A 27179-nucleotide genomic window follows, 5' to 3' on the forward strand; every position below is an offset into this window, starting at 1 on the left:
CGAGGACGACAAAAATCCCTTTTACCCATGCACTGCACGGAGGGCACTTGGATGATTGCACAGCATCCATTGTTCAAAGGAGCAAACACCCCCACCGTGCACAGCTGTTTTTAAGCCCCACACTTGACTCCCAGATAACACACCACAGGCTGTGTATTTTTATCCAAAATTTATTGAGTCAAATGGGTGAGGCTACAAGGACAGTGCGCATTTCCCCCTCGTGTTCCATCGCAAGCGGCCGAAGCCTCAAGGGTCACATAGTCACGGCCCATGTTGCTCACATCCCCTGATCAGCACTCTTGAGCCTTCGAGCATTTGCGCCGGCGACTGTGCGCATAGCCCCACCCATCTGGGACAACCAGCTGCTTAATTTAATGCTGCTTTCGCCTGAAGGAGCATCCTGGAAAAGAGAAAAGGCCAAACAGTGAACCAGACAGGACACACAGCACCACACCTTCAGATGCTCCATTTCTGGAACACACACAGCCTCTTGTGCAAAGCTGTTGCAGTGATACCGTATCACCATTTAACCCAAAGTGAGGGCACAATAGCCATCCACCATGCATGAAGCTGGATTATGCCGAATCAGACCCTTGGTCCATCAGGGTCATTATTGTCTACTCGGACCAGCAGCAGCTCTCCAGGGTCTCAGACGGAGGTCTTTGACATCACCTACTGCCTGGTCCTTTTTAACTGGAGATGCCGGGGATTGAACCTGGGACCTTCTGCCCGCAGAGGCTCTTCCTCCTAAGCCACAGCCCCTACTCCGGCTGATGGCAGCTCTCCATGGTCTCCCATGGTGGGCTTCCACATGCCATCTGCTGGTCCTCTTTAACTGGAGATCTTCTGCATGATAGGCAGGTGCTCTTCCGCTGAGCAATGGCCCCTCTTTCCCCCTACCCAGCAGCCATAACCCTCACAGTAAGCCAGATATCGACCCTTTAAAAGAAATCTTCAACGTGTTTGCTTTTTTTAGAAGCTGCCGCACAAAATAGCTACTTCACTTGTGAAAGTGAGCTGATGCACTGCCTAAGAGCAGATAACAGAAAAACAACCACTACAGCATTTCCCCAGGGCTGGAAAGAGGAGACCTGGATGGTTTCCTGCTCCCATCTGTTCAGCAAACGGCTTGGCAGTTGAAAGCGACCAGCCGTGTGTATTCCCGGCTGCGGTGAGAAACCCCTCCCCGTTCCAGTTCCGCTGCCTTTCTCCCTGACCCAAGCCCTGCCTAGCAGTCTCAACCTCTCCTCCCTCTTATAACTAAAGAAATAGTTTCCCTCTCGTAAACCTTTCTTTACTTTTCCCTTCCCACGTCATCTCATTCGGCCTCAAAAGGGGCTTTTTTTTTTAACATCATCAACACATTCAGCAACTGCACCACCGCCAGAAAGCTCCAGCTTGGGCGGGGGGGGGGGGGTGTATATTAGACTTAACGCAAGACAGTTTGTGCCAACCCGTCATTGGAGTGCAAAACGAGAACCAGGCATACAGCTCAGAGCCCCTTCCTTACCTTCTGTCAACCTGGCCTTTCCTCCAGTGGGCTGGCACAGGACAGTCGAGCAGCCGACACAGAGAACCACCGTCTGAGCGTGACTGAACACAGTGGTAATTTTGTAGCAACCTAGGAAGAAAACGGAAAACATTCCAGCACGGGTCTGCTTCACAGGAAAAGAGGAGGAGGAGTTGGTTTTTATATGCCAACTTTCTCTACCACTTAAAGGAGAATCAAACCTGCTTAGAATCACCTTCCCCTCCCCACAACAGACACCCTGTGAGGTAGGTGGGGCTGAGAGAACTGCGACTTGCCCAAGGTCACCCAGCTGGCTTCATGTGGAGGAGTGGGGAATCAAACCCGGTTTTCCAGAACAGACTCCACCGCTCCAAACCACCGCTCTTAACCACTACACCATGCTGGAGCATCCATCGTTCGATTGCTGGCAAGTGCAACAACCCTTCATCTTTTAGAACTAGGCAGCCTCTGGGATAGCAATCGATCCTGTACATCTGTGTCCCCTTTCAGGCCATTTCTTCAAATATCCTTCATGGGATAACACTCCGACTACATTTCCAACAGAGAGAGCAATCTGCACTGAACCCAAGAACCTGCCTCATACCCTTGGTCCATCAAAGTCAGTATTGTCTACTCAGACTGGCAGCGGCTCTCCAGGATCTCAGGCTGAGGTCTGTCACGTCACCTACTTGCCTAGTCCCTCCAACTGGAGATGCCAGGGATTGAACCTGGGACCTTGGGCATGCCAAGCAGATGCTCTACCACTGAGCCACAGCCCCTCCCCTTAAGCAAAGAAAGTAAAGAAAGATTGGCACATCTCTCTCTCTGCCCTCCCCCAGCAGAAATAAAGGATCCCCCAGGCAAACCGACAGTGTGCCCTTCTCACAGTTCAGCACAGCACTGACAATCACATGAAGTTAAACATGACTCTCGTTTCTATCCCCCCAGCAGACTTGTAACGGCCTTCACGCCACACACTCTTCACCTGGACATTTCACATCCATGAAGTAAGAGTTAGGACTCTGAACCAAGCGCTTTTTCTTATGCTTCCTCTTCTCCTCCTCAGGGGAGGGATGCAGGAGATCTTTTGCCAGCTGCAAGGATAAAGGAGAAGTAACATATAAACTAGGGACTCATAACAAAGGACGTGCCTTATGATCCTCCCGTTGGTTGCCACAACAGTATCAAAACAGTACACCTGGGTTCAATGCGGCCAGAATGCGTGCAGCCAGTGGAGGATGGCTTGCCAAGATGCAGCAACCGGCCGACCAAAGCGCTAACCCAAAGGAGTTTATATCTCCCTTCAGCCACAAACTCGCCACACAGCCCTACGCAAACTGCTAAATGTCAACATCTCTTCTTCCCTTCTTCATTGGCAACATGATAATATTGTCGAAAGCTTTCACGGTCAGAGTTCCTTGGTTCATGTAGGTTATCCGGGCTGGGTGACCGTGGTCTTGGTATTTTCTTTCCTGACGTTTCGCCAGCAGCTGTGGCCGGCATCTTCAGAGGAGTAACACTGAAGGACAGTGTTACTCCTCTGAAGATGCCAGCCACAGCTGCTGGCAAAACGTCAGGAAAGAAAATACCAAGACCACGGTCACCCAGCCCGGATAACCTACAAGAACCAATGAGGATGATAGAATCATAGAGTTGGAAGGGACCACCAAGATCATCTAGTCCAACCCCCCGCACAAAGCAGGAAACTCACAACTACCGCCCCCCACACACACCCAGTGACTCCCTACTCCATGCCCAGAAGGTGGCCAAGATGCCCTCCCTCTCGTGATCTACCTAAGGTCATAGAATCAGCATGGCTGACAGATGGCCATCTAGCCTCTGCTGGAAAACCTGCAGGGAAGGAGAGCTCACCACCTCCCGAGGAAGCCTGTTCCACGGAGGAACCGCTCTAACCGTTAGAAAATTTTTCCTAATATCTAGACGGAAACTCTTTTGATTTAATTTCAACCCGTTGGTTCTGGTCCGACCTTCTGGGGCGACAGAAGGGAGCAGGGGCTACCTTTCAGGGCTGCTGCAACAAGCCCTTTCAGGCGGCGATCGCTCCAGAAGGGGCCCTGGCAGGCAGCAGCCCTTCCCTCCCAGGGAACACGCCTGGGGCAGGCAGCCAGCACGGGGACGGCGGCCCAGCGCAGGCGTCCTCCACGAGGCCGGACGGGGGAAGGCCACCCACCCACCCCTCCTGCAAAAAAACAACAACAACCCACACTGCTCTCTTAACCCCTCTGTTATTTATACGTTGCCACTAGGGTGGGAGGTTTTGCGGCATGTACATTTACAGGAAGGAAAAGAGATTATTACAAATTGCTAAATCAGTGGATCTTCCATAGTCAGGGGAAGTCTACCTGCTGTCACACCACAAAAAATGTATATAGCGAGGGGGGGGGCACGGTCCCTCCCCCCTCCCACTTCCCACCCCAATTTCCCCCCTCCCCCGTCCGCCATTTTGAGCCGCGCGTCCCCGTCCGCGGGTGTTGGTGGGGGGAGGGGGGAGAAAGCCCGGCCGTGCCCAAGGCGACCAAGAGAGACCCTCCTCCCTCCTCCCGGGGGGGCCTCGAGGCGGGGGCCGAGAGCGACGCCACTCCGGGGCCTCCGCCCCGCCGCGGACTCACAGGCATGTTCGCGTGGAGGCAGCTGCTGCCGAAAAGGAGCCAGACCGGAAAGGGAGGGCGCTATATCCGCTGCGGGGTTTCCCGCACGGGCGGAAGCGGCGCCCGGGAGGCGGGCTCTAGCCGAGGCGTCGCGGCCGCCATCTTGGGGAGGAAGGAAGCGGCCGGGGACTTCGCCATGATGCGAAGGTCGCTGCGCCGCCATCTTGCGAGGCGGGGGGACCGCCGGGGAAGCCATGTTGGGAAGGGCGGCCCCGTCGCCGTTTCAGGCGCCATTTTGAGAAGGCTTTTAAAAAGCTATGGTGGGGGTCGGGTTGCCAGCCCCGGGATGGGAAATACCTGGAGATTTTGGGGATGGAGCCTGAGGAGGGTGGGGTTTGGAGAGGGGAGGGACAATAATGCCATAGAGTAAGGGTTGCCAACCTCCAGGTCCTAGCTGGAGATCTCCCGCTATTGCAACTGATCTCCAGCCGATAGAGATCGGTTCCCCTGGAGAAAATGGCCTCCTTGGCCATTGGACTCTATGGCATTGAAGGCCCTCCCCTCCCCAAACCCCGCCCTCCTCAGGCTCCGCTTCCCAAATACCTCCCTGAAGGTGAAGAGGGACCTGACAACCCTATCTCCAGGGGAACCGATCTCTGTCGGCTGGAGATCCGTTGTCATAGCAGGAGCTCTCCAGCCACCACCTGGAGGTTGGCAACCCTAGGTGGGGGTCATGGGGTTCGTGACAGCAGCACTTTGTTCCGTCAACGGCCTGGCTGTGATGTCATTCTTGGAGACATGACGCGGTTCATTCGGAGGGCCTTATGGAGGCGGTTCGGTGACATCACGTCACTGTGGTATTGGAAGGCGTTTGCGCTTGATGATGTCATGGTGACTGAATGATGTCATGTCTCTCCTTCTTCTTTTCCTGCTGCCCTCAACTTTTCCTAGCAAGATTGTCTTTTCTAGTGACTCTTGTTTTCTCATAATGTGGTCAAAGTACGACAGCCTCAGTTTAGTCATTTTAGCCTCTGGGGTTAGTTCAGGCTTGATTTGATCTAGAACCCACTGATTTGTTTGTTTGTTTTTTGGCAGTCCATGGTATCCATAACTCTCCATAGTTATAGCTACAAACGTGTATTTTTAAATGACTAATTTAGCAGTTCTTCTCTGCATTTGAACGACATAGAAGAAGAGTTGGTTTTTATATGCAACTTTCTCTACCACTTAAGGGACTCAAACCGGCTTATAATCACCATCCCTTCCCCTCCCTACAACAGACACCTTGTGAGGTAGGTGGAGCTGAGAGAGCTGGAAGAGAGCTGTGACTTGCCCAAGGGCACCCAGCTGGCTTTGTGTGTAGGAGTGGGGAAACAAATCCAGTTCACCAGATTAGCCTCCGCCGCTCCCGTGGAGGAGCGGGGAATCAAACCCGGTTCTCTAGATCAGAGTCCACTGCTCCGAACCACTGCTCTTAACCACTACACCATGCTGGAGAGGGGAGGGACTTCAATGTCATAAAGTCCAATCGCCAAAGCAGCCATTTTCTCCAGGGGAACTGATCTGTATCGGCTGGAGATCAGCTGTAATAGCAGGAGATCTCCAGCTATTACCCGGAGGTTGGCAACCCTACCCACAGCTCATCACAGGATGTGTACACATCAACGAGCGTGAAAGATAGAATTCTACACAGAGCCACACAAAATGAAATGGATAATAATAAAACAGATATAGTGACTCTTGTTTTCTCATAATGTGGCCAAAGTATGACAGCCTCAGTTTAGTCATTTTAGCCTCTGGGGTTAGTTCAGGCTTGATTTGATCTAGAACCCACTGATTTGTTATTTTTTTGGCAGCCCACGGTATCCATAACACTCTCCTCCAACACCACGTTTCAAAGGGATCTAATTTCTTCCTGTTCCTGGTTATTTTAAAATTATTTTTAGAGAAGAACTAAGCACACAGGGAAAAGACACTCCATGCATAAGTCAAGGTCAAAGTCTCTCCTTTTCCCTGGCTGGAAAGTCAATGCCTCCGGGACAGGACGAAGGTGGGCTTCTGCTCTGTCTTGGCAGGCCCACAGCATCTGTTATCAATTATACACTGCCTCGGACCATGGAGGTTCCATTTAGCAAGGCTAACAGTCACACTCAGGGACAATGTTGTATGGTGGGGAGGGGGCGCTGTCTGAACTAGGCAGTTCTTTGCCCCTTCTGGAAGCAATTAATCCCATCATCTGTGTTATTACAGTTGCCAGGTCCCTCTTCGCCACCAGCGGGAGTGTTTTTGGGGCGGAGCCTAAGGAGGGCAGGGTCTGGGGAGGGACTTCAATGCCATAGAGTCCAACGGCCAAAGCAGCCATTTCCTCCGGGTGAATTGATCTCTGTCGGCTGGAGATCAGTTGTTATAGCAGGAGATCTCCAGCTAGTACCTGGAGGATGGCAACCCTATCTACGGCATGGAAGTCCCTCCCCTCCCCCATCCCTGCCTTCCTCAGGCTTCTCAAGGAGAAAGTTGGGCTATTTACGTATTTATTTATTTGTACCCTACACCCTCTCCCAACATAATTGAGAAAGTGGCAAAAAAAATTCAGTGTCATAAAAGTACGACATGTCAAAACTCAGGGATGAGTATTGTTTACGATTGCAACGCTACTTGAGCTACAGGTAATATTTTATCGTTTAATTTAAGTGCTTTTTTTATGCCATTAAAGGTTTTGGTAGTGGTACAATATATACCCATAAACACGATAAGTGTAAAACAGGAAAACCAATTAAAGCATCAGTTTAAACAACAAGCCACAGGGAAGGATTTTAAAACAACTAGGCAGCGTACCGGTTCACAGGTCTAGCCAAAGGCTGCCCGAATCAAAGCAACCCTGCCTGCCCAACAAAATGCTGGAAGATCCCGAAGGGCACAACCTTCCCAGGGGAGCTGGTTCCAGAGAGAGGGGGCAGCCACTGGAAATGCCCTTGCCCAGGTACGGTTGCAGGTCCTTCTTCGCCACCGGCTTGAGGATTTTGGGGCGGAGCCTGAGGAGGGCAGGGTTTGGGGAGGGGAGGGACTTCAGTGCCATAGAGTCCAATTGCCAAAGCGGCCCTTTCCTCCAGGGGAACTGATCTCTATCAGCTGGAGATAAGTTGTCATAGCAGGAGATCTGCAGCTAATACCTGGAGGTTAGGAATTTGTTAAGCCCTGTGTGGCGGAATACAACAAATTTATTTTTTGTCTTAAGCCCTGTGTGTTTCCCTGCGGGGGTGGCTCCGTCAAGAACTGTAAGCCCGGTGAGGCTATTATTAAATTTTATTTTGTTGCCTTAAGCCCTGCACGGCATTTTTCCTTTTGGTGGGCATGTCTAAAAACACGCCTACATATATTTGTTTCCCTGTGTGGTTGCTCTTGCAGATTGAATAATGAAAATTTGATTGTGACTTTCACAGTTTATTTTATTCATTTATTTGTATATATGAGCCTCGTGCTGCATCTTTCATTAGTCAATACCTGGAGGTTGGTAACCCTATGCCCAGGTGGTTGACAGGTGGGTGGGCAATTCGCAGGCCAAGCACCTGTAGAAGGCCCTGCAATGATGATCTAAGGAGGTGGGCTGTTTAGCTTGGAAACAAGGCGGTTAAAGGGAGACAAGATAGAGGTCTATAAAATTATGCATGGTGTGGAGAGAGGGGACAGGGAGAAGCTTTTCTCCCTCTCTCATAAGACCAGAACACTGGGTCATCAGCTGGAGGGGGAGAGATTCAAAACGGATAAAATTTAATATTTCTTTATACAACGCATGGTTAAATTGTGGAACTCCCTGCCCTAGGATGTGGTGATGGCTGCCAACATGGAAGGCTTGAAGAGGGGAGTGGACATGTTCATGGAGGAGAAGGGTATTTGTGGCTACTAGTCGAAATGGATACCAGTCATGATGCATACCTGTTCTCTCCAGGATCAGAGGAGTATGCCTGTTACATTAGGTGCTGTGGGACACAGGCAGAATAAATGCTGCTGCAGCCGTCTTGCTTGTGGGCTTCCTAGAGGCCCCTGGTTGGCCACTGTGTGAACAGGCTGCTGGACTTGACGGGCCTGGGTCTGATCCAGCAAGGCCTTTCTTATGTTCTTATGTCATACTGCTACAGGCAGTCCCCCAGGTGAGGTCAAAACCAACCCTTTGAATTAGCACCAGAAGCCAGTACAGGTGCCAAAGTATTGATGTTTTATGGGCCGACTAGGGAGACCCAGTCAGTGTTCTGCATTGGTAATTAGCAGCAAATTCCTGGCTGAATTGCCCCCCATATTTTTTTGAGGTTTTCAGGCTGAACCGTCATTCAGGAAGTGACTGCGAAGCTGGCGCATACCTACTTCACATTTCTTAAGAGCCACTTTAACGCGACCTTTGCGCTACAGCTGGGAAGAATCCCCTCAAGCAAGCATACAAAATCACAGCCGCTCGTTAGCTATGCACACGGCAGTTGCTAATGACTATGCAAACAGGAACAAAGGAGCAGGTGAGTGGGGAGGGAGGTGGAATTTCTCCTTTTGGGTTGGAACCGTGAATAGGCATTTTAAAGGTCGCATTTTTAAAAAAGAGCTTTGAGCGAGCATCAAAATAGACCCTACATAAATGGCTCTAGAATTACAACCGATCTCCAGAGTACAAAGATCAATTCCCTGGAATAAAACAGCAACTTCAGAGGGCAGACTCTCTGGTATAAAGTCTAGGTGAAAGTCCCCCCCAAATTCTCCTCTCCACAGGCACTATCCCAAAATCTCCAGGAATTTTCCAAGCTGGAGACCCTGTTGTCATTTATGTACCGACTGAAGAGGAGCAGGGCCAAAATACAACCTCCACAGACCCCTTTTGAAGTTTTAACCAAGTTGGATAGCTAATCGTGGAGCCCTAATCTGGTTTTTAAAGAAGTGTTAGTACAAAGGCCTATAATACAATCTAACCACCACCTATCTATTTTCAATTTAAATTCATTTCCTCCACAGATAATAGACTCAGAACAGAATCAAAGGCAGCTTTAATGTCAATCAGGGCAACATTCCATTGTGGAGAAGGGCCATAACAATGAATACATAAATACATAATAATGTGCATCGCTCTGCACTTATGTACATGGAGCCTTATGCGCCATGCTGTTGCCCTAGGGGTGCCAGCTCCGAGTTGGGAAATGCCTGGAGATTTTGGGGGTGGAGCCTGAGGAGGGTGGGGTTTGGGGAGGGGAGGGACCTCAGCAGGTCCCTCTTCGCCACTGGCGAGAGGTTTTTGGGGCGGAGACTGAGGAGGGCAGGGTTTGGGGAGGGACTTCGATGCCATAGAGTCCAATTGCCAAAGCGGTCATTTTCTCCAGGTGAACTGATCTCTCTCGGCTGGAGATCAGTTGTAATAGCAGGAGATATCCAGCCAGTACCTGGAGGTTGGCAACCCTACTCCAGGGGGAATGATCTCGAACGTCTGGAAATCAGTTGTAATTGCGGGAGATCTCCAGGTGCCCCTTGGGAGTTGGGAACCCTATGTTGCCCGTTCAGCCACTTTGGAGAGATCCTTTCAGAGTTCCTTGAAATCACTGCCCTGAATCATCTGACACTTTCCCCCAACTTGGCTACGTACCAGCTGGTCTCCCAGCGAAGATCATTTTAGGTGACTGTTAGAATTCCTGCCCTCCCCCCTCCAGGCCTGAACAAAGACTTGGGGTTTCTCACACTTCATTTTAGGGGTTCACTGGCTTAGCAGTCGTGGGTGGCCTCCCTATTTCCCTTGATCCCATATGAATTTCAAATCATTCTGCTTTGCCTCCTGCTTCCTGCATGCCTTGGCCCCGTCTTTTGTTGATTTTGTTTTTTTTGCACCTCCTACAGAAAACTGCCCACGTAGCGAGAAGGATCCCCTTACTGCCTGGGAAGGACCGGGATCTAGTTCCTGAAAACTTGTTGTTGCTGGGATCCGGTGTGGCTCGCTGCTAGATGCCTGTGGCTTTTTGCACACGCCGGCCTTTCAGAATTCGCCCTTAAACCCTTCTGTGATTCTCTCTTTCAGATCCAGATCTCCTTCCGAATGAATGAGCACCAAGTTTCCTTTCAGGGCTGAACCAACCCTGGAGTTCTGATTCAGGTCAGCCTGTCCAGGGGGGGGATGTTGTTGTCTTTTCCTCTCGCCTTCCAGTGAAAAGGGACGGGGGGTGGGGGGAGGCACCAAGGGAGTGGTCTGGCTGGCCGGAGAGAAGGAGGAAGAGGAGGAAAGAGTTGGTGCTGCAGGGAGGAGCCAGCCCTCAAACTCTCTCTGCTTTTCTCTCTCCGGATTCCTTTTTCCGCCCCCTTCCCAGGGAGAAATTATAAAAAGGACACCCCCCCACACACATACACACAGACGAGATCAGGGACATGGCCAAATCCTACGACCACCTCTTCAAACTCCTGTTGATCGGGGACAGTGGCGTGGGCAAGACCTGCCTGATCATCCGCTTTGCCGAGGATAACTTCAGCGGCACGTACATCAGCACTATTGGTGAGTGGGGGCATCCCTAGAGAAGGCTCTTTTAAGGCAGAGGTTCCCAAACTGTGCACCCTGGAGCACTTGGTGCTTTGGGAAGCATCTCCTAGTGCCCTGTGAAGAGACTGGAAAGACAAAAAAAAATACTTCGGTACAGTATATAGTTGCTAGGGGGAAATTAGTGCTCCGTGACGAATTTCTCTCCTGAAAAGGGCTCCACGACTCAGAAAGTTTAGGAACCGCTGGTCTGGGATCTGGGGAGTGTTGCCTGGTGTGGTGGTTAAGAGCGGTGGTTTGCAGCGGTGGACTCTAATCTGGAGAACCGGGTTCGAGTCCCCACTCCTCCACATGAGCGGTGCACTCTAATATGGTGAGCCGGGTTGGCTTCCCCACTCCTCCACATTAAGCCAGCTGGGTGACCTTGGGCTAGTCACAGCTCCCTCAGCCCCACCTACCTTACTGTTGTGGGGAGGGGAAGGTGATTGTAAGCAGGTTTGATTGTTCCTTAAGTGGTAGAGAAAGTCGGCATATAAAAACCAAGTCTTCTTCTATGTTGTCCTTGAAATGCCCCTGCTCTCCCCTTCAAGCCTCCCACGCTGACCCCTGATCCAACAAGCAGGCACCCACCCGCTGCAGGCAGTCCTTTCTGGTCCTATGAGGAAAGGTTGAAGGAGCTGGGTATGTTTAGCCTGAAGAGGAGAAGTCTGAGAGGGGATACAATAAGCATCTTCAAGTACTTGAAGGGTTGTCATAGAGAGGAGGGTGCCGAGTTGTTTTCTGTTGCTCCACAAGGGCAGACCAGAACCAATGGGTTAGGACTGGATTAAAAGACTTTCTGTCTAGACATTAGGAAGTATTTTCTAACAGAGCGACTCCTCAGTGGAGCAGGCTTCCTCGGGAGTTGGTGAGCTCTCCTTCCCTGGAGGTTTTTAAGCAGAGGCTAGATGGCCATCTGTCAGCAATGCTGATTCTATGACTATGAGAGGGAAGGCATCCTGGCCATCTTCTGGGCATGTAGTAGGGGCCACTGGGGGTGTGGGGGGGAGGTAGTTGTGAATTTCCTGCATTGTGCATGGGACTGGACTAGATGACCCTGGTGGTCCCTTCCAACTCTATGATTCTATGATTGTTGTATGATTCTAGCTTGTCGGTGGGCTGTGCTCACAAAGGGGGTGTCTCAAGGAAGGGCTGTGGCTCAGTGGTAGAGCATCAGCTTGGCATGCAGAAGGTCCCAGGGTCAATACCCAGCATCTCTACTTAAAAGGACCAGGCAGTAGGTGATGTGAAAAACGTCTGCCTGAGACCCTGGAGAGAGCCACTGTCAGTTTGAGTAGAGGCTGTGGCTCAGTGGCAGAGCATCTGCTTGACATGCAGAAGGTCCTAGGTTCAATCCCCAGCATCTCCAGTTAGGTAGCTCATGTAGTAGAAGAAGAATTGGTTTTTATATGCTGACTTTATCTACCTTTTAAGGAGAATCAAACCAGTTTACAATCTCCTTCTGTTCCTCTCCCCACAACAGACACCTTGTGAGGTTTGTGGGGCTGAGAGAGTTCAGAGAGAACTGTGACTAGCCCAAGATCACCCAGCTGGCTTCATGTGGAGGAGTGGGGAATCGAACCCGGTTCACCAGATTAGAGTCTGCCACTCATGTGGAGGAGTGGGGAATCGAACCCGATTCACCAGATTAAAGTCTGCCACTCATGTGGAGGAGTGGGGAATCAAACCCGGTTCACCAGATTAGAGTCCACTGCTCTTAACCACTACAACATGCTGGCTCTAGGAGGTGGTGTGAAAGACCTGAGAGCTGGGATAGAGCTGCTGCCAGTCTGAGTAGACAATACTGACCTCAATGGACCAAGGGTCAGATTCAATATAAGGCAGCTTCATATATGTTTTATACATATGTATGTAGAGGGGAAATTATAGATGCACACACTCATCAACACCGTTTCTTAAAATGATGAAACTGCAAACTTTTAAAAGCCATTTAGGGGAAGCCATTTAGAGCACCTGCCTAGAAGCTTGAGAACTTCTCCCTCATGGTATCTCCCAGAGATTCCTACTGTCTGTTCCCTGGCATTTGGAGGTATATTGCCTTAGAATATGGAGGCTCTATTGTTGGTCTTTAAAGATGGGAGCCTAAGAATTGCTTTGCTGAATGAAACCATCTAACTTCCAACAGCAGGACGCTTTCGGGAAGCCCAAGAGCAAGGCATGGAGCTAACAACACCCTCCCCCCATTGGGTGATGTTCATAAGTGCACCACTTCTGGACGTGGATTTTCCCTTTCGCTTTAACGGCTCGCCACCTTTGATAGCCGTCATCCACTAGGGTTGCCAGCCTCCAAGTACTAGCTGGAGATCTTCTGCTATTACAACTGATCTCCAGCCGGTAAGAGATCAGTTCACCTGGAGAAAATGGTCTCTTTGGCGATTGGACTCTGTGGCATTGAAGCCCTTCGCCTCCCCAAACCCCAAATGACCTCTCGCCGGTGGCAAAGAGGGACCTGGCAACCCTAATAATCCACCCAGGGTTCCCGATCCAATGAGAACGCTCGGCCTAAGAAAAAGGAATTGGGGCTCCATCCCTGAATCCTGAGCAGAGTCTGGAAATCCAAAGGTCGGAACCAACAGGTGTTGGCGAAGGAATAATCCCACGGGAATTATAAAATGTATTGTAGGCGTGACATGCCCAGATATGGGGTGGGAGGGGGAGGAGGTTCTGGAAAATCGGCTTTTTAACTAGGCCAGGGGTATATCGTCAAGGTTGCTAAAATGGGATTAATGACTCCATAATGGGATTAATGACTCCATAAATGGGATTAATGACTCCAGGTAGGGCTGGTTCAAGGTATTTTGTCATCCTAGGCCTAGGGTTGCCAGGACCCTCTTTGCCACTGGCGGGCGGTTTTGGGGCCGTATGTTTGACACCCCTGCCTTATGCTGTTTGATTGCACTGCTTAATATCCTATAATCTGCCTTGAGTCTCAGAGAGAATGTGTTAAGTGCCGTCAAGTCGCTTCCGACTCATGGCGACCCTATGAATCAATGTCCTCCAAAACTTCCTATCTTTAACAGTCTTGCCTAGGTCTTGCAAATTGAGGGCCATGGCTTCCTTTATAGAGTCAATCCATCTCTTGTTGGGTCTCCCTCTTTTCCTGCTGCCTTCAACTTTTCCTTGCATGATTGTCTTTTCCAGTGACTCTTGCCTTCTCATAATGTAACCAAAGAGAGACCAGAGAGAATAGCAGATGATAAATAAATAAATACTGATTGCTAGAGGGTGACCCCGAACCCCTGCTTCATTCCCCTGCCCCAAGCCTGTCGCTCGGGAATCTTGGCTAAAGCGCCAGCCCTGTGACCAAGAGTTTGTCTGTTCCTTTGAAGGGATCCTGCCAGGGGAAGACTCACATTGGCCTGCAGCAGGGAAACCAAACTGGAGTCCCGCGGCACCTTAGAGACAAAAAACATTTCTCGCAGCAGAAGATTTCGGCAAACCGGAGCTCCTTGTATCCCTGCATCTGATGAAGCGACCTCTGACTCGCCCAAGCTTCTGCTGGAAGAAATTTGGAGGGGCTGGGACTCCTAGTAGGCCAGATAGTTCGATCTCATCAGAGCTTGACTGCTTAGCAGGGTCATCCCTCGTTGGCACTTGGATGGGAGACCACCAAGGAAGTTGAGGGTTGCTATGTGGTGGAAGGCAATGAACTCTGCTCACCTCTCGCCTTGAAAACCCCATGGTCCTGGGGTCGCCATGAGTTGGTTGCGACTAAACAGCAGAGAAGAATGATTACTGGACTCCCGTTCCATCGGGAAAAGGTTGCAGGTGGCCAAGAAAAGGTGGGGCTCATTGTTTCCCCTCTCCTGTTTCCCCTGAATGCCTGTGTCTGTTGTGTTCGGGGTAGAGGTGCAGCAGGTGCACATTGGACCCGGATTAATTAAACCGGAGCAGAAGGGTTGATCCCCTAGGCTGGGCAACAAGCAGCCCCTGACACCTCCTTTCCCACCCAGGGATCGATTTCAAAATCCGGACGGTGGAGATCGAGGGCAAGAGGATCAAACTGCAGGTTTGGTAAGTGCCATGGGGGAGGGGGGTCCAAGCAAAGGTCCTTGTTCCGAGGAGCTTACAATTTAACTTTTAATGGTGGGGATGTTCTGTTGAACTAGGGTTGCCAGGTCCCTCTTCGCCACCGGCGGGAGGTTTTTGGGGCGGAGCTTGAGGAGGGTGGGTTTTGGGGTGGGACTTCAATGCCACAGAGTCCAATGGCCAAAGCGGCCACTTTCTCCAGGTGAACCGATCTCTATCGGCTGGAGATCAGTTGTAATAGTGGGAGATCTCCAGCTACTACCTGGAGGTTGGCAACCCTAGGTCGAACCCAAGCAAACGGTATTGTTTTGGCTTGGGGGTTGAGAAGGAAAGGAGAAGCAGGATTCGAAGGGAGGTCTTTTTGTGTTCTTGAATGGGTGACTTTGGATTTCGTTCTCTTGCAGGGACACGGCCGGACAGGAACGCTTCAAAACCATCACCACAGCATACTACAGGGGAGCAATGGTACGGGATCGGTCCCTGCTCCTGTCCTCTGGGCGAGGATCTTTCCAGGGATGGGAGGGATCTCCTTTTCATGGAACCTTGACAAAACCCCCTAAAAGCTAAGGGTGTAAGACCAGCCCCCACAGTCCATCTGGGCTAGGGTAGCCAACCTCTAGGTGGTGGCTGGAGATCTCCTGCTATTACAACTGATCTCCAACCGATAGAGGCCAGTTCCCCTGGAGGAAATGGCCGCTTGGGCAATTGGACTCTATGGCATTGAAGTCCCTCCCCGAACCCCACCCTCCTCAGGCCCTGCCCCCAAATCCTCCTGCCGCTGGCAAAGATGGACCTGGCAACCCTAATCTGGGCTAGCATCGTGCTTCCCACTGGGTCAGCCGCGCGCTTCTCAGAAGCCCAAGAACAAGGCAGGAAGGCTATAGCTCACTTTAACCTGGTGCCTCCAAGCAAACGGCATTTGGAGATTGACTCCCTCTGAACGTCCAGGTTTTTCTTCGCTCGCCTGGCTTCTGATCGTCAACAGACATCTCTTTCCCCATGGATCAGCCTAGCCCACTTACTAGCAGGTCTAGGGTTGCCAGCTCCCGGTTGGGAAATACCTGGAGGTTTTGGGGGTGGAGACGGAGGAGGGCAGGGTTTGGGGCAGGGAGGGACTTCAGGGACTCCAATTGTAAAGTCCACGTGGGGGAACACACGAGGTCGGAGACGGAGTTCCAACAGCAACCGCTTTATTGTATGAACAAGAACAAAACTAACTACAGTGACCAGACCCCTGCTTATATGCCCACTTGGCCACCTGCGGCCACTCCCCCCACAATCGTGATTGGGGGGGGAAACCCCAGTAGCCAATGGGAGCATACAGTTCAGGAACCTTGGGGAACTCCAAGCTGCCCAGGGATTCCCTTGATGCAATTACAAGGAGCTTCATTCCCTTGATTCAATCACACACACACACATGCATACATAACACCAATGCCATAGAGTCCAATGGCCAAAGCGGCCATTTTCTCCAGGTGAACTGATCTCTATCGGCTGGAGATCAGTTGTAATAGTGGGAGATCTCCAGCTACTACCCGGCGGTTGGCAAGCCTAACTTCAGTGGAGTATAATGTCATAGATTCCACCTTCCAAAGCGGCCGTTTTCCCCAGGGAAACTGATCTCTGTCGGCTGGAGATCAGTTGTAATAGCGAGAGATCTCCAGCTACTTCCTGGAGACTGGTAACCCAAAGCAGGTTTCTGGCACATCTCATGGCAGCAGCTTCAAATAAATTTGTTATGTTTTCCACCTCATTCTCTCCTCTGCTCCAAATCTGCTGTCCAATAATTGCGTCCCTTGAGCTTGACTTCTAGAAGAAATTCCTTCCACCCGCTGATAGTTTCCTAAATCTTTATCATCCGTCTATACACTTTAATCCCATCCTTCCTGCAAAGAGCTCTGTGGCTCTCCCGTTTTTATCCTTGTCACGACCCTGCAAGGTAGATCAGGTTGAGAGAGCGATCGGCTCAAGGTCACCCAGGGAACTTCATGGCAGGGTGTAGATTGGAATCCAGGACTTCCCAGTCCTAGCCTAATGATCATTCCCATTTGGATAGGTGTGTTAGTCTGCAGCAGCAAATTAAAACGAGATTCCAGTGGCACCCTAAAGACAACAAAATTTATTCCAAGCTTTCATGAGTCGCGGCTTTTCCAATGATGCTGGCTGTCCTGTATCTGATGCAGTGACCTCTGACTCACCCTGATTTCTGCTGGAATACATTCAGACGAAGTGAGCTTTGACTCACAGAAGCTTATACCCTGGGCTCCAATGTTGTTCTCTTACTGAAGACTGGAGCCAGTGTGGTGTAGTGGTTAGGAGCAATGGACTCTAATCTGGAGAACCAGGTTTGATTCCATGCTCCTCCACATGAGCGGTGGACTCTAATCTGGTGAACTGGGTTTGATTCTCCACTCCTACGCACGAAGCCAGCTGGGTGACCTTGGGCTAGTCACAGCTCTCTTAGAGCTCTCTCAGCCTCACCTACCTCACAGGGTGTCTGTTGTGGGGAGGGGAAGGGAAGGTGATTGTAAGCTGGTTTGATTCTTCCTTAAGTGGTAAAGAAAGTCGGCATATAAAAAACCAACTCTTCCTCTCTTCTTCTTAAGAGTGGAGGACACTAATCTGGTGAACTGGATTGGTTTCCCCACTCCTCCACATGAAGCCAGCTGGGTGACCTTGAACTAGTCACAATTCTCTTAAAGCTCTCTCGGCCCCAGCTATTTCACAAGGTGCCTGTTGTGGGAAGGTGATTGTAATCCAGTTAGAGACTCCTTAAAGGGAAGAAAATTCTTCTTTTTCTTCTTCTTCTTCTTCTTCTTCTTCTACTACTACTACTTCTACTTTTTCTTCTTCTACTTCTACTTATATGGCTACCCTCCTGGAATAAATTCTGTTAGTATTGAAGGTGTCTCTGGACTTCTGCTTCATTCTGCAGTCCTGGCCGGTCACTTTAACTACCACACCAGGCTATCTATCATGTCCCACCTCTCTGCCCCTCTTAGTCATCTTTATTCAAAGCTCGCTCCTAAGCCACCAAAGACGGAACACGCTTGGTTGGGAAGTTTTTAATCTATGCTTGCCAACCTTGAAGTGGGGCCTGGAGGCCTCCCAGAATTACAACTGATGTCCAGACTACAGAGATCAGTTCCCCTTGAGGAAACAGCAGCTTCAGAGGTAGGGTTGCCAACCTCCGGGTGGCACTGGGAGATCTCCCATTATTACAGTTGATCTCCAGATGCCCAAGATCAGTTCCCCTGGAGATAGGGTTGCCAACCTCCAGGAACTAGCTGGAGAGCTCCTGCTATTACAATTGATCTCCATCCGATAAAGATCAGTTCCCCTGGAGAAAATGGCCGCTTTGGCCAATTGGACTCTATAGCACTGAAGTCCCTCCCCTCCTCAAACCCTGCCCTCCTCAGGCTCCGCCTCAAAAACCTCCCACCGGTAGCGAAGAGAGACCTGGCAAGCCTACCTGGAGAATATAGTAATCACAAACGGCTACAAGTGCTAATTGGAAGTTGTAGCAACTCAAAGCAAAAGCACCAGTAAATATTGTGCAAACAAGATAATAACAACAAAGTATTGCTCTTAGAAAATATATATTCAGAATAGTTCTAATAAGCACAACCCAAATTGAGCAAAACACCACAATAATATACAAGACGGTCTTACAAAGACCCAATGTGAAAGCGCAAAATGTTACAAATAAATAAATCTCAGGCACAGTTGCTCAGTTCTATGAGTCCATAAAGTGCAAATGCAATAATTTAGGCAATAATTTAGGCAGCAAAGACCGGACATAGTGCTGGAGAATATGGCTGCTTTAGAGGGTGGACTCTATGGCATTAGACCCTGCTGAGGTTCCTCCCCTCTAGGATTGCCAGGTCCCTCTTCGCCACTGGTGGGAGGTTTTTGGGGCAGAGCCTGAGGAGGGCAATTTTTGGGGGGGAGAGGGATTTCAATGCCATAGAGTCCAATTGCCAAAGCGGCCATTTTCTCCAGGGGAACTGATCTCTATTGGCTGGAGATCAGTTGTAATAGCAGGAGACCTCCAGCTACTATCTGGAAGTTGGCAACCCTACTCCCCTCCCCAAACCCTGCCCTCCCCATGCTGCACCCCCAAAATCTCTAGGTATTTCCCATCCCAGAGCTGGCAACCCTATGGCATGCCATAGATTCTAGCTTTCTGCTCTCTTGTGTGCCTCATAGCGGGTTTGCCCCTCAAAGGGGTGGTCTCCAGAGTGTAACAGCCAAATGTTGCAGGGTTTGGGGGGGTCAATTGGGAATCATGGTGGGTAATGTCTGGGGAGGGGAGGAATAGGTCCATTCCTTGAAGGAGAGCCCCTACCCTTCCTAACTCCTGCCTCTTCTTAGGGGATTATCCTCGTATATGATATCACTGACTACAAATCCTTCGAGAACATCCAGAACTGGATGAAGAGCATCAAGGAGGTAAGTGGGTAAAGGGGGGGGAATGATGGGGAGAAGGTTAAAAATGTGTGTGAAAAGTGCGGGGTGTGTGTGTGTAAAGTGTCGTCAAGTCGCAGCCGACTTATGGTGACCCCTTTTTGGGGGGTTTTCATGGCAAGAGACTATCAGAGGTGGTTTGCCAGTGCCTTCCTCTGCACAGCAACTCTGGTATTCCTTGGTGGTCTCCCATCCAAATATTAACCAGGGCTGACCCTGCTTAGCTTCTGAGATCTGACGAGATCAGGCTAGCCTGGGCCATCCAGGTCAGGGCGAAAAGTGCGGGGAGGTGGGGTAAAAGAAGATGGTAGTTTAGGGCAGGGATTGGCAACATGGTGCCTGAGGGTGCCATGGCACCCCCCACACACACCTTTCCTAGCGCCTGCCAAGTTATTTTAGAAAGTGGGTAGGGCCTTTTAGGGCTTTTGCCCGGCAGGGCTTCTAATTGGCCATTGGAGATCTGACTGGCTGTGCAGACAGTTTAGGAAATTGTTCGTTTAAAAAGGCCTCCTGTTAAGCAGAGCTTCTGCCATAAATGTTGGTGAGTTACTATTAGAGTTATGCATAAACTCACTCCCTGACATTCTGTGGTTGGCTCTGCCTCCCTTGACGGTCACTTTGGTTGTGCCCACCACCCTGTGCCAGAATGCCAAGGGCGCTGCCTAGGGTTGCCAACCTCCAGGTACTAGCTGGAGATCTCCTGCCTTCCCCTGGAGGAAATGGCCGCTTTGGCCACTGGACTCTGTGCCTTTGAAGGCCCTTCCCTTCCCTCCCAAAACCCCACCCTCCTCAGGCGCCGCCCAAAAAACCTCCCACCAGTGGCGAAGAGGGACCTGGCAACCCTAGTGCCAGCAGGCTCAAAAAGGTTGGGGACCCCTGGTTTAGAGGGAAGAAGTTGGTTGTAACCACTGGGTAGGATCTTGAGATCTGTTCTACTAACAGCGATTCCACCTCCACCCCCCACCCCCGCCCAGCTAAATCCTCTCTTGTTTGGAGGAAAGATCCTTGCAGGGCAAAACATGGCCATGAGTGGATCCCTGGGATCCATCCCAGTTTACCTCCCACCCTGTTTCCCCACTGGTCCCCTTGCCCTCCCACTTCGTAGTGTGACTGCCAGCATGGTGCAGTGGTTAAGAGCAGTGGTTAGGAGCAATGGACTCTGATCTGGAGAACCGGGTTTGATTCCCCGCTCCTCCACATGAGCGGCGGAGGCTAATCAGGTGAACCGGGTTGGTTTCCCCGCTCTTCCACATGAAGCCAGCTGGGTGACCTTGGGCTTTTCACATCTCTATTAAGAGCTCTCTCAGCCCCACCTATTTCACAGGGTGCCTGTTGTGGGGAGGGGAGGGGGAAGGTGACTGTAAGCTGGTTTGAGTCTCCCTTAAGTAGTAAGAGAAAGTTGACATATAAAAACTAACTCTTCTTCTTCCCGACCTGATGTGAACTCAAGAAAATGTATCTGTTTTGCCGCAGGAGGTCTGGGGGGAGGGTGGGGAGGGGAGAAGCAAAGTTGTGCAGGGTCTCCCACCCCCTCCACGATTCCATAAAGCTACCAGCCAGATCGCTGCTGGCCCCCTTCTATAAATGCCCCATGCAAAGAGAAGGACAGTGCTGTGGCTACCCAGGCCGGACCTAGCCTTCCTTTCCAATACGGTGCGTGCTTCTTCCGCAGAACGCTTCAGCTGGCGTTGAGCGCCTTTTGTTGGGGAACAAATGTGACATGGAAACCAAGCGCAAAGTGCCCCGGGAACGAGCAGAGAAGGTATTGAAATGCAGTCAAAAGAGGATTTGGGGGTGTTGCAAATGCTGAATCTATGCACATGAATCATGAATCTGCCTTATACTGGTCCATTAAAGTCAGTATTGTCTACTCAGACTGGCGGCAGCTCTCCAGGGTCTCAGGCTGAGGTCTTTCTCATCACCTACTGCTTGGCCCTTCGAATTGGAGAGGCCAGGAATTGAACCTGGGACCTTCTGCGTGCCAAGCAGATGCTCTACCACTGAGCCACAGTCCCTACCCTTAAAAACACACATGAAGTTACCTTATGCTGAATCCAACAATTGGTCTGTCAAGGTCAGTATTATTAGACTGGCAGCGACTCTCCCAGGTGGAGGTCTTTCACATCACCTACTTGCCTGGTCTTTTTAAACTGGAGGTGCCGGGGATTGAACCTGGGACCTTCTGCATGCCAAGCAGATTCTCTGCCACTGAGCCATAGCCCCTACCCTTGAAAACACATGAAGTTGCCTTATACTGAACCAGACCATTGGTCCATCAAGGGCAGTATTGTCTACTCAGAGGGGCAGTGGCGCTCCAGGGTCTCAGGCTGAGGTCTTTCCCATCACCTACGACGTGACCCTTTTAACTGGAGTTGACAGAGTTCGAAATCATTACTTTCTGCATGCCGAGCAGCTGTTCTGCCACTGATCAATGGTCCCTCGCCCAAACAGCAGTGATAATACAGATGTTTCTTCTTTGTCACTGGGATCTAGGATGAGGGTTTAGTTTTGCCGAGGGGCTGGATGGGGGCCTGGCTCTGATTGTGCCCCCCTTTTTTCCCAACAGCTGTCCAAGGAGCACGGGATCCGGTTCTTCGAGACGAGTGCCAAATCCAGCTTGAACGTGGAAGAGGTGGGTCGCAAGTGTGGGTGAACTGCCAGACGTGCGAGGGGAAGATCCTCCCAAAAAGAATCACAACCTTTTCTTGGGGTTGCTGGCCGGCCTTGCTGCCGACAAACCCAAGCAGAGATGGCAGAAGGCTTATCTGGATTTCGGGAGTTCCTGTACCTGGGAAAGGAACTGAAATGATGGAATTAGGGGATTTCTTACAATGTGCTGATCTTCGTTAGCTCAGATAGCCTTAAAAAAAAAAGATCAAATACAGTTATAGAAGAGAACTGTTGGGGACACCCATGTTCAGAAGTGCATCGATGAGTCCCAGGTGCAGAAGCAAATGACCGGAGACTTCAGTCCCCTTCCTTATGTTCTTGTGATCTTCCCCAAAGTACATGGCTTACTAGGTTGGGAAAAGGATGCCGGGAGAACTGGACTCTTGATTTGATCCTGCAAGGAAATTAATTATGGGTTAGGAAAACCATATCCCTTAAGAACATAAGAAAGGCCATGCTGGGTCACACCAAGGCCCATCGAGTCCAGCAGTCTGTTCACACAGTGGCCAACCAGGAGCCTCTAGGAAGGCCACAAACAAGACGACTGCAGCAGCATTATCCTGCCTGTGCTCCACAGCCCCTAATAGAACAGGCATGCTCATAAGAACATAAGGAAAGCCCTGCTGGACCAGATCAAGGTCCATCAAGTCCAGCAGTCTGTTCACCAAATGCCTCTAGGAAGCCCACAGGTAAGACGACTGCAATATTATCCTGCCTGTGTTCCACAGCGCCTAATATAACAGGCATGCTCCTCTGATCCTGGAGAGAATAGGAATGCATCATGACTAGTATGCATGTTGACTAGTAGCCATGGATAGCCCTCTCCTCCATAAGAACAGCCATGCTGGATCAGACCAAGGTCCATCAAGTCCAGCAGTCTGTTCACACAGTGGCCAACCAGGGGCCTCTAGGAAGCCCACAAGCAAGACGACTGCAGCAGCATTATCCTGCCTGTGTTCCACAGCACCTAATATATTTATATTCTGGAGAGAATAGGGATGCATCATGACTAGTATCCATTTTGATTTTGTGGGGGTCGCTACACCACTGGGTGCAAAGGCCGCAGTGTCACTCAGGGGAAAGAACATGGACTTTGTGAGATCTCTGGTGCATTCTGTGTGTGGGTCAGCGCTAAGTCATTCTCTGTGCCCCTGGACTGACTGGGACGGATAATGGCCAGTGTGGTGTAGTGGTTGGAAGCGGCGGACTCTAATCTGGAGAACCGGGTTGGTTTCCCCATTCCTCCACATGAAACCTGCTATGTGTCCTTGGGCCAGTCACAGTTCTCTCAGAACTCTCTCAGTCCCACCGACCTCACAAGGTGTCTGTTGTGGAGAGAGGCAGGGAAGGCAATTGTAAGCAGCTTTGATTCTCCTTAAAAGGAAGAGAAAATCAGTATATAAAAACCAACTATTCTTCTTCTTCCACCTTGCAAGGATGTTGTGAGGGCTAAGGAGATTTACAAGTGACTTTGCTGATAAATAAATGCATCAGAATCATTCACTGAGCTCTACCATCATTTTCCTCTTCCCTGCTTTTTCTCAGGCCTTCAACACCCTAGCCCGGGACATCCTTCTGAAATCAAGCAAGAAATCGGTGAGCAGCAGTGGGTCAAAAAGGATTGTCAAGGGGAAGCCCAGCTGAGCCAAGCCAGTTAGCCAGGGTGGTGGTAGAAGGCAGGGAAGACATTAGGGTTGCCAACCTCCAGGTGGTTATACAAACAAAGATAAACCTGTGCCAGAATTAAGGTATCTTGAGAAATTGGCAGCATGGAGGCTCACATGTAACTAATAAGCAATGCTAGAAGTTCAAAGTGCTAGCATCCCTAGCAGCGAGGCCCTGAGCCCCCTCTGGGCGGGGGGCTTTTTGTCTGGAGCTATGACGCATTCTCTCCAAAGACAGACCCAGTTTCCTCAACTGATGGATTTTGGTGTAGGATCTAGGGTTGCCAGCTCCGGGTTGGGAATTACCTGGAGATTTTGGGGGGCAGAGCCTGAGGAGGGCTGGGTTTGGGGAGGGACTTCAATGCCATAGTGTCCAATGGCCAAAGCAGCCACTTTCTCCAGGTGAATCGATCTCTATCGGCTGAAGATCAGCTGTAATAGTGGGAGATCTCCAGCCACCTCCTGGAGGTTGGCAACCCTAGTAGGATTCCAGCGGCTTCCCTTCTACAGCTTGTATCTCACGTCAGTTTTTTCCCCCTTCCCGGTTTCAGGGTCAAAGCAACAAGGGGCCTGTGGACCTGAAAAGATCACAGAAAAGCAGCAGCAAATGTTCCTTGGTGTAGCAGACTACTCTACGACATCTGGGCCCTTGGCATCAGGCACCAGTGTGCCAATCCTTCCCTTCCACTCCAAATGCCTCCAGGTTCTTCCCCGGACAGTACGGGGTCCCATTTTTGCTTGATAAATCCTCAACGCTTGAAAGCCAGTTTAGGGCTGGATCCCAGATACTGGCCGTAGGTAGGGCTCAGAGGCTGGGACCCCCCCTCCCCACAATTCCCTCCTGATTCCTCAACATTCCTGCAAATGAATATTGAGGGGATTGGGACAACTAGGATGGAGATTGATTTTAAAAGCCGGGGGGATCAGCCAGGGAGAACAGGGCCATAATATAGTGAGGTACAAGCAAACCCCCAGAATTTCAGGGGCATCACTGGATGCTGCCCTTCTGCCCCCTGAGCCAGCCCACTTATCTGCCTGCCTCGTAGCAGGGTGCCTTCACACGACAATACTATTGGGAGAATTTATTCACGCTACAGTGAGACCGTGCGCTGTACAGTTCATAGGAAAGACTCTGACTCACTTCAAGATCCTTTAGGAAAGAGGAGCAGACAGCCTCGACCCCGGAAGGTCTCTCCAATATGCCTACGTGGAATCCCCAAAGAATATAACTGCAGACGTGCCTCTTGCTTTCCTTTTGTAATTCTTTGACAGTATTAAATATTTGCAGTAACTTCTGTACCAAAGCCTGTTGGAACTGCAGCTTCCGGGTGGGCGGAAGGAACCCCTCCCGGACCTCTGGGGACAACCAGGGAGGGGTTTGGGTGTGTTGTGGAATCAGCCGGCCTTTTATGCATGGCTGTTTCCTTCACGGTCACTTTGCATCAGTAGCCTTTTAAATAATTTTTTAAAAATACCTAACTGGAAAAGGTGTTTGTGTGGAATATCTCATGGTGCATTTCCACAAACACCTCTGAAAGTAGAGCCAACCCACTTCGAGGGGTGAGATGCAGGGGCTGCCGCCATTGTCTTGTGGGGCTCTCACCTTAGCAACAACCCCTGTAGTTGAGGGGCGAGGAAGCTAGGGTTGCCAACTCTGGGTTAGGAAATTCCTGGAGAGTTGGGGGTGGAGCCTGAAGGTCGGGGTTTGGGGCAGGGAGGGACCTTTGCAAGGTATGATGCCGTAGCATCCTCTCTCCAAAGCAGCCATTTCCTCCAGGGGAACCGGTCTCTGCAGTCTGGAGATCAGTTCTGATTCCAGATCTCCAGGCCCCGCCTGGAAGTTGGCAACCCAAAGTCAGAGGAAAGTTTTTGCTTGTTTGTTTGAAACACCGAGTCATGCAAACCGGCTTGTTTTACCGGTGGCGAGTTTATTTATTCAAATGTATGCTAATCTCTTAGGCGGTACTGTCGGGGAGAGCCTGTCCAGGGGCAGCCCCGCCCCGCGGCCTCCCCGTCGCCATGGCAACGGGCGCCTGGCTTCGCACCGCGCTCTTTGGCCGGAAGGAAACCGGAAGCCGCCATTGGCCGCGGTGGCCATTCGGGAAACTCAGGACGGGGGTCGCTCTATCCCTGCGCATCTCTATGGTGGGATACTTTGCTGTGGAGGACGGAAGGGCCATAGAGATAAGAATCCTAGTGTCATAGACAGTGCCGGTTCAAAGCTGAAACGGGTTTATGGCTACTTGCAAATTTCCCCCTAGAGACGCCCCTCAGCCAGAAACAGTGAACATAAGAAAAGCCCTGCTGGATCAGACCCAGGCCCATCAAGTCCAGCCGTCTGTTCACACAGTGGCCAACCAGGTATCTCCAGGAAGCCCACAAGCAAGACGACTGCAGCAGCATTTATCCTGCCCGTGCTCCACAGCACCTCATATAACAGACACGCTCCTCTGATCCTGGAGAGAATAGGGATGCATCATAACAACCCAAGAAAAGCCATGCTGGATGAGACCAAGGCCTATCAAGTCCAGCAGTCTGTTCACACAGTAGCCAACCATGTGTCTCCAGGAAGCCCCCAAGCAAGACGGCTGCAGCAGCATTGTCCTGCCTGTGTTCCACAGCACCCAAGATAATAGGCCTGCTCCTCTGATCCTGGAGAGAATAGGTTTGCATCACGACTAGCAGCCATGGATAGCCCTCTCCTCCATGAGAAAGGCCCTGCTTGATCAGACCCAGGCCCATCAAGTCCAGCAGTCTGTTCACACAACAGCCAACCAGGTGCCTCCAGGAAGCCCACAAACAAGACAACTGCAGCAGCATTTATCCTGCCTGTGCTCCTCAGCACCTAATGTAATAGGCCTGCTCCTCTGATCCTGGAGAGAATAGGGATGCATCATGACTAGTGTCCATTTTGACTAGTAGCCTTGAACAGCCGTATCCTCCATGAACATGCCCACTCCCCTCTTAAAGCCTTCAGCTGCAGTCTGAATTAAGGCTATGCGACCCAGATGGTGCCACCCTTTAATCCCTGCCAGGGGTCGATCAACTTAAAAATACAAAAGGGCAAGAGTCCAGTAGCACCTTAAAGACTAACAAAAATATTTTCTGGCAGGGTATGAGCTTTCGTGAGCCACAGCTCACAGAAAATATTTTTGTTAGTCTTTAAGGTGCTACTGGACTCTTGCCCTTTTCTACTACTGCAGACAGACTAACACGGCTACCCACTGTGAATTAAAAATACAAGTTGGGCTTCGAATGCGGGGACTGCCTGGGTTTTCAAGAAACTGCCCAGCAGACAGCAATCCAAGAGGTGCAGGGCTCCGTGATGGGGAGCGGAAGGCTGTGCCTGGTGAATTTCAGCTTGCCATGCAACCTCCCTCTGAAAGGCACAGGGCGGCTGTTCTGTTTCCCCTCCCTCCTCCCCCATCATTTATGTGGCTCCATTTTTGCAGCAGTAAAAAAGGAGGATCTTGGTTGGAAGGATACTCTTTGATCTGATCCATAATGTAGTATTTATACAATCGATTGAAAGAAGAATTAGGTATATTATAAAGCAGTTAAAGGTAAAATGGATGTAACGATAACATTAGGATCAGAAAATATAAACGATAGAATATACAATTTTATTCTGAGGTAGAAGGAGGTGATGGGGAAGTCAACATATTAATCTATATTTTTAA

General features: G+C 50.6%; 2 protein-coding genes across 2 annotated transcripts; one reads left to right on the forward strand and one right to left on the reverse strand.

Annotated features, from left to right (window-relative positions):
• Positions 1–154: 154 nt before the first annotated feature.
• RPS27 (ribosomal protein S27) lies at positions 155–4236 on the reverse strand. Its single transcript, XM_056853254.1, has 4 exons — positions 4141–4236; positions 2496–2604; positions 1511–1621; positions 155–400 (listed from the first exon to the last, which is right to left on the reverse strand). The coding sequence occupies exons 1-4, from the start codon at positions 4144–4146 to the stop codon at positions 372–374; spliced, it is 255 nt and encodes an 84-aa protein (XP_056709232.1). The 5' UTR covers positions 4147–4236; the 3' UTR covers positions 155–371.
• A 6254-nt stretch (positions 4237–10490) lies between these two features.
• Positions 10491–24156, forward strand: RAB13 (RAB13, member RAS oncogene family). The gene is made up of 8 exons (XM_056853252.1): positions 10491–10627; positions 14623–14683; positions 15103–15163; positions 19073–19150; positions 20838–20927; positions 21732–21797; positions 23381–23431; positions 24051–24156. The coding sequence occupies exons 1-8, from the start codon at positions 10504–10506 to the stop codon at positions 24120–24122; spliced, it is 603 nt and encodes a 200-aa protein (XP_056709230.1). The 5' UTR covers positions 10491–10503; the 3' UTR covers positions 24123–24156.
• The last annotated feature ends 3023 nt before the right edge of the window (positions 24157–27179 follow it).

Source organism: Euleptes europaea, chromosome 7, assembly GCF_029931775.1.
Source record: "Euleptes europaea isolate rEulEur1 chromosome 7, rEulEur1.hap1, whole genome shotgun sequence".
Lineage (NCBI taxonomy): Eukaryota > Metazoa > Chordata > Lepidosauria > Squamata > Sphaerodactylidae > Euleptes > Euleptes europaea.